General features: G+C 53.6%; 1 protein-coding gene across 1 annotated transcript; it reads left to right on the forward strand.

The window, feature by feature from the left end:
• The first annotated feature begins 439 nt into the window (after positions 1–439).
• Positions 440–6503, forward strand: LYPD3 (LY6/PLAUR domain containing 3). The gene is made up of 5 exons (XM_049901158.1): positions 440–556; positions 1733–1864; positions 3716–3886; positions 4198–4359; positions 5743–6503. The coding sequence occupies exons 1-5, from the start codon at positions 487–489 to the stop codon at positions 6240–6242; spliced, it is 1035 nt and encodes a 344-aa protein (XP_049757115.1). The 5' UTR covers positions 440–486; the 3' UTR covers positions 6243–6503.
• The last annotated feature ends 1067 nt before the right edge of the window (positions 6504–7570 follow it).

Genomic DNA, 7570 nt, shown 5'->3' on the forward strand with positions numbered 1-7570 from the left:
TTGTCCTACTCTCAGTTGTAAATAACAATTTGTGTGATTGTTTGATTAATATCTGTCTCCCCCATTAGACTCTGAGCTCCGTGGGAGCAAGGACTGCTTCTGTTTTGGCTTCCAGTATCACCCAGCCGAAGCCCTGCACGCCCTGTAGATGTTCACTAAGTATTCACCAAAGGTTGAACGTTGAGGACTCAGACACTTCTTCTCTGAGTCTCAGTCTCCCTCTCCCATGCAGACTTTCTCCCGGGAACTGTCGGGGAAACTTGACTAACACTCAACCCCTCCTTGGCAACTGCTTAGGGCAAGGGCTGCTCTCCCTGTGGGTGACGCATCTACAGGTGAGGGCCCCGCCCCACAGCGGACGCTGACTTGGTCTCGTTGGGTAAGGCCAAAGTTGCCTGGGGGAGGTTACTCATCCTGGGCTCAGGTAAGAGGGCCCGGGTTGTGAGGCCACACACTCGGGGGACGCCGAGGGAGCAGGACCGAGCCATGGACCCCGCAAGATCAGTGATCTGGAGGGCAGGTTGGCTGCTGCTGCTGCCATTGCTGCTTCAGGAAGGTGGGTCTGCTGCCGGGAGCCTGTGGGGGAGGTAGATCTAAGGAGGAGCTTCCCCCTCAGCCCCCACAGAGATGGCTGTGGGAGACGTTTTTCCATCCTGAGCAGAGGAGGCTATGAAAGAGACCCTCACCCTGGGGTGAAACCCAGTGCCCTCGAGTCGATTCCGACTCATAGCGACCCTATAGGACGCTGTAGGAAACCCTGGGAAGAAGGACTGTGGAAAAAGTTCTCCCACTCTGCAGAGTTCCCTGCCCTGGGCAGAAGGGACTGTGATTAAAATCCCCACCTCCCTCCATGGTCTGAAAGGACTGTAGGGGAAAATCCTCCCAACCTGAGCAGAGGAGGCTGTGAGAAGTATTCCCTGTCCTGGGTGGAGGGGGCTGTTGGGAAGTCCCCCACCACGGGCAGAATGGACTGTGGGAAAAGTTCTCCCACCCTGAGCAGAGGGGGCTGTGAGAAGGATCCCCTACCCTGGTCAGAGGGGACTGTGGAAAGGGCCCCCACCATGGGCAGAGAGGACTCTAGGAAGGACCCCCCACTACCAGCAGAGAGGGCTGTGGGAAAAATTCTGCCATCTTGAGCAGAAGAGGCTGTGGAAAGGGTCCCCAATCATAAGCAGAGAGGATTGTAGGCAGGGATCCTTCATTCTGAGCAGAATGGGAAAAGTTCTATCATCATCAGCAGAGAGCTATGGGAAGGGATCCCCCATTCTTGGATGAGGAGACTCGGTGGCAGGGATGCCCCACAGCATAAGGGGCTGTGGAAAGACTGCTCCCACTCTAGACATGCCAGAAAACCCGTTGCCGTCGAGTCAACCCGACTCATAGCCACCCTGTAGGGCAGAGTAGAACTGCCCCGTAACGCTTCCAAGGAGCGGCTGGTGGGTTCGAACTGCCGATCTTTGGTGAGCAGCCTTAGCTCACCATAGCTCTTAACCACTGCGCCACCAGGACTCCACTCTAGGCATAGGGGGCTTAAAGGAAGGAGACCCAATGTATCCTGCGCTCCCATATTTTTAGAATCGACTCGACGGGAATGGGTTTGGTTTTAGTTTGGTCCCTGGTCTTGCCCCGGGGAAGGTTGCGCAGTGATGGACTGTCTCATCTTGGGACAGAGGACGTGGGAAGCACCATTTCCGGAGTAGATGGCTCAGTTCTAATCGGCCCACACCCCCAGGAGCGCAGGCCCTGGAGTGCTACAGCTGCGTGCAGAAAGCAGATGACGGTTGCTCTCCGCAGAAAATGAAGACCGTGAAGTGCGCGCCGGACGCGGACGTCTGCACAGAAGCGGTGGGAGCGGTGGAGACAAGTGAGTGGGAACTCGGGGTCCTTGCGCAAGATTCAGGCTCCTCCAGCCCGCCCCCTCTGCGTCTGGCCACGCCTTTCCAGCGCACTCCGGCTCATCTTTCAGCCCGACTTGGGCTCCTCAACACAGCTGCTCGCTTCACTCCCGGCCTGACCTTCGCCATCCCAGCTTAGGGTGGTGGGAGGCTGAGCGTTGCGAACTAGGTGGGACGGACTGGGAGAAACCAGGTCTGCGGCTGCGTGCACCCTTTTGGGACCTCCCCGTCTTTGCGGGCACAACCCATGCGTTTCCGCGCCACCACGGACACTCCCCTGCCCCCTTCTGTCCCTGCCGGAATTCTTTCCTCCTCAACCCAGCTTCCCATATCCGATGGGCCCGCAGGTGATGCAGTGTCCCTTTCAGAGGTCTTCTCCTAGGTTCCCACAGCCTGAGCCCCGCCCTTCGCAGGTTGAGCTCTCGGTGGAAACCCCACCCCTTTGTTGTTGTTATTGTTGTTAGGTGCCGTCAAGTCGGTTCGGACTCATAGTAACCCTATGCACAACAGAAATAAACACTCCCGGGTCCTGAGCCATCCTTACAATCGTTGCTATGCTTGAGCCCGTTGTTGCAGCCACTGTGTCAATCCACCTCGTTGAGGGTCTTCCTCTTTTCCGCTGACCCTGTGCTCTGCCAAGCATGATGTCCTTCTGCAGGGACTGATCCCTCCTGACAACATGTCCAAAGTATGTAAGACACAGTCTCGCCATCCTTGCCTCTAAGGAGCATTCTGGCTGTACTTCTTCCAAGACAGATTTGCTCATTCTTTTGGCAGTCCACGGTATATTCAATATTCTTCGCCAACACCACAATTCAAAGGTGTCAACTCTTCTTCGGTCTTCCTTATTCATTGTCCAGCTTTCACATGGGTATGATGCGATTGAAAATACCATGGCTTGGGTCAGGCACACCTTAGTCTTCCAGGTGACATCCCTGCTTTTCAGCACTTTGAAGAGGTCCTTTGCAGCAGATTTACCCAATGCGATGCGTCTTTTGATTTCTTGACTGCTGCTTCCATGGCTGTTGACTGTGGATCCAAGTGAAATGAAATCCTTGACAACCTCAATCTTTTCTCTGTTTTATCATGATGTTGCTCATTGGTCCAGTTGTGAGGATTTTTGTTTTCTTTATGTTAAGGTGCAATCCATAGTGAAGACTGTGGTCTTTGATCTTCATCGAAGCACTTACTAATGAAGACCAAAGACCCCACCCCTTTAGAGTCGGCTAATGAAACCTCCCTTTCCAAGGGCACTTCCTTAGAAGGCCTACCTCTCTCTGACCCTGTGCTTTTTTCCCCCCTTTTTGTTAGCCTTTCAGTTCCTTATGATGAGGCTTTCTGCTGCTTCACCCCCTTTGGCCAATACCCGGTCCTAGCTCCTCTCGTGGCCTTCCCCCCTCCCTTTGTCTGGTGTCTGTCAGCCTGTCTGTCCGATCCCTTGGACCTAGCTCTTTGAGGTTCCGCCCCTCCTTGTCCTCGCCTCTTCTGCCATTCTTCGGTCTCTAGTTCTTTCCCACCCGATCTGCTCTGAGACCCCAGTCTTCCCATCTTGGTTTCTCTAGTGTCTGTTAGTTGTCGCCGAACTGATTCCACTAACGGAGACCCCATATGCGCAGAATAAAACTTCTCCATGGGGTTTTCAAGCCTGCGGCCTTTCAGAAGCAGATCTTCTGAGGCGGCTCTTGATGGGGCTTGAACTGCCAACCTTTCGCTGGTAGTCAGTCCAGCGCTAAAACCATTTGCGCCATCTGGGTACCATTTTATCCGAGGCCCCGCCCCTTTGAAGCCCGCCCCTCTGACCCCCGCCCCTCTATCCGCAGTCCACGGGCAACTCTCGGTGGCAGTGCGTGGATGTGGCTCGGGACTCCCTGGGAAGAATGACCGCGGACTGGACCTTCACGGGCTTCTGGCCTTCATCCAGCTGCAGCAATGCTCCCAGGACCTCTGCAACACCAAGCTCAACCTTACCTCGCGAGCGCTCAATCCCGCAGGTGAGTGGGGCTGGGCCATAGGCCCAGGGGCATAGCTACAGCGAGGCTTACAGGCCCGGCTGATTGTAGACTAGAGGCGGAGCTGTGATAGCTGGCGGGAGTACTCAACGTGGACTGGGGTCCTCCGGCTAAGACTTCACTGCTGTAGGTAAGGTGCGGTTGGACGCTAGGGGCGGGGCTATGGGTCTGTGCTAGGCCAGAGAGTTGAGCTGTACATCTGTTGAAGGTAGGAGACGTGGGCTGGAGTGATCAGCCCTCTCTTCATCTTTCCTTCCTTCCCATTCCTTTCCTTCCTTCCCACCCCCTTGCAGGCAATGAGAGTGCTTACAAGCCTAATGGCATCGAGTGCTACAGCTGCGTGGGGCTGAGCAGCGAGGCGTGCCAGGGTACGGCGTCACCCGTCGTAAACTGCTACAATGCCAGCGACCATTTCTACAAGGGCTGTTTCGATGGCAAAGTCACCTTGACGGCAGGTGAGTGAGCTCTGAAGCACGGGGTCCATAGCAGTTATGGTAACCTTTCTGAGGAATCCTGGGCAATGTAGGTAGCCCTTTATCTAAAGAGTTCCTCCACCTCTAACACATTCTGGGAACTGTAGTCCTACATTCTTGTCTAGAGCGTCATGTGCCCAGTGCATGGTGGTGATGGAGATGTTTTTGTCCTAGAGTTATTTGAGGAAATACGCTTCCATAGAGGGCTGACGGAAACCCTCGTGGCGTAGTGGTTACGTGCTACCGCTGCTAACCAAAAGGTCGGCGGTTCGAATCTCCCAGGCGCTTGGAAACCGTATGGGGCAGTTCTACTCTGTCCTATAGTGTCGCTGTGAGTTTGAATCGACTTGATGGCAGCGGGTTTTAGAGGGCAGAAAGGTGCAGAATGTGATAACATGCTATAAAATCAGAAAAACAAACCCTTTGCCTTCGAGCTGATTCTGACTTACAGCGATCCTAAAGGACAAGGTAGAACTGCCCCACACGGTTTCCAATGAGCAGTTGGTGGATTCAAACTGCCGACCTTTTGGTTAGCAGTTGTAGCTCTTAACCACTACTCCACCAGGGTTCCCAGTGTGTTACTGGGAGTGTATTTAAGTCTCTAAGCTCCTGCCTAGGGGCTGCGGGTAACAGAGTTCCCACCCCTTAAACTCAAGGGGTTAGGGCTTCCTCCTATTCCAGAGTATTAAACCAAGCCCCTTGGCATCCAGTCGATTCCGACTCATAGCGACCTTATAGGACAGAGTAGAACTGCCCCATAGAGTTTCCAAGGAACGGCTGGTGGATACTAACTGTCAACATTTTGGTTAGCAGCCTGAGCGCTGAACCACTGCGCCACCAGGGTTCCTACCGGAGTTTTAGGAGAACTGTTGTTCAGCTTCCTGGCCTCTGCCTCAGGGAACCATGGGAGATGAAGTTCTCCAAGCTTCATCCTCTGCCAGGTGCACTATGGGAGGTGTAGTTCTGACCCAGGCTAAATTTTGGCAGTGAGGGAGAGGGCAACGAAAAGGAAGGGAGACGGGGAAATAGTGGGGAGGAACGTGGGGCATGTTTGTTCCGCTCTTTGGTTGTGTGAGAGATGCTCTATCCCAGCCCAAACCTTTGTTCCAAGGCATTGTGGGACTTGTAGTTCGGCTTTCAAGCTTTTCTCTCAATGTACTATGGGAAATATGGATCACCAGTTGCAAAAACAGTGCAACAGTGTTTCACAAAGTGGGGCCTCAGTCGAGACTTTTTAGTTTAAGGAATGTAGGACCCGTCCCCTGTTTTGGGGGTTTTCTGCTCCGGTCTTACTCCCCAAATTTCATTCTGGCTATGCCTCCTCTTCTCTCCAACCACTGACCAACTTTTGTCACCCTCTTGCAGCCAGCGTGACTGTATCCTTGCCCATCAAGGGCTGCGTCAAGGACGACTTATGCACCCGCGATGCGGCGACAGGTCCAGGGTTCGTACTCAGCGGTTCCTGCTGCCAGGGGTCCCGCTGTAACTCTGACCTCCGCAACAAGACCTACTTTGCGCCTCGAATCCCTCCGCTTGTCCGCATTCCCCCTTCCCAGCACACCACTGCGGCCGAGACCACTTCTGTCACCACGACCACCCCAGCCCCAACCACCACTTCCTCTACTACCAAACCCAGCCCAGCGCCAACCAGCCACACTCCTCCGCAGGAGAAGAAGGCAGAACCTGAGGCCTCCCAGGAAAAGGGGCCCCGCTTGGCTGGAGGTGCTGCTGGCCACCAGGAACGCAGTAATGTGGGGCAGTACCCCTCAAAAGGTGGGGTCCAGGACTCCTCCAAGGGCTCTGCAGTTCCCATGGTCGGATTGGCGACTCTTCTGTTGGTTGTAGTTGCTGGCGCCCTTTTATGAGCTTCTCCATCTGGGGACCTTCCCCTTGTCCTACTTCCCTGGCCCTGGGCACCCCTCTCCCGTTTATACTTCCCTTTCCCCTCAGTGGACTGGGCTGGCCCAGCTCCCATTCTTCCAATCTCCCTAGTACCCTCAGCTTCTGCTGTGCTGGTTTGCAGCTTGGGGAAATAAAGTTACTGTTGTATATAACCTGCCAGGGTCTTCTAGATTTTTGAGGGGATTTCAACTGTATCCCTATCATCCTTGTCTCTTTCATCCCCTCGTGGTGCTCAGGACAGAGAGAAGTCAGAGCTGTCACAGGGAAGGAGAGGGAGACAATGATAAGCTTCCTATTTGCTTTCACATAGCCAAGTTGGAATCTGGGGGGTGGGGGGTCGGAGAGAAAGAATAATGGTACCTTCCTCTGGTCACTGCTGCCCCCTGCCCCTCCATCTTTGCGGGAATCACTTCTGAGTCTCTCTCCCTTACTAGACTGTGAGCTCCTCAAGGGCAGGGATTATGCCTTGTGGCTCTGTGTGGCCAGCTCCTGGCACTTAAGGGACTCAATAAAAGTTACATTACTTTGTATACTGCTTTAAACGAGCCATTTTCACCTCATTTCTCATTACAGTATCTTAAAGCTGAGCTGGAACAGGAACACCAGAGCCTTTACTAGATAGAGAAGCTGAATCTAGAGCCACAGTCCCGGGGAAAAGTTGGAGTTTGAATTCCTTTCCATTTCCCGGGAACTAGCTAGCTTGTGGAGCCCTGGTGGCGCAGTGGCTAAGCAAAAGCCCTGGTGGCTGCTAACCAAAAGGTCGTCAGTTTGAACCCACCAGCCACTCTGCTGGAGAAAAGACCCAGCCATCTGTTCCTGTAAAGATTACAGCCTAGGAAGCCCTATGGGGCAACTCTACTCTATCTTAAGGGTCACCATGAGTTGGAGAAATTGACTTCCGGCACACAACAAGTGGCATGTGCATGATCCCACTGGTGAGGGGGAGACTGGGCGAAACCATCAAGCATTATTAAAGGGTGAATTTTTTTTTTTTTAAGTAATGCTAGGAAGCAGAGGAAATCCCCTGGGTGGTGTGAATGGTTAAAGCTCTGGGGTGCTAACCGAAGGTTGGAGGTTTGAGTCCACCCAGAGGTGCCTCAGAAGAAAGGCCTGGCCATCTACTGAAAAATCACCCATTAAAAACCCCGTGGAGCACAGTTCTGCTCTGACACACATGGGGTTGCCATGAGTCAGAACCATCTTGATGACAACTGGTAACGACTGGAAGGAAGCAGAAGAAGTTTTGTCTCATGTGCTCCCTCCCTGAGCCCTATCCACCTTATCATTCAGT

The sequence above is a fragment of the Elephas maximus genome, chromosome 11 (genome assembly GCF_024166365.1).
Source record: "Elephas maximus indicus isolate mEleMax1 chromosome 11, mEleMax1 primary haplotype, whole genome shotgun sequence".
In the NCBI taxonomy this organism is placed as follows: Eukaryota; Metazoa; Chordata; class Mammalia; order Proboscidea; family Elephantidae; genus Elephas; species Elephas maximus.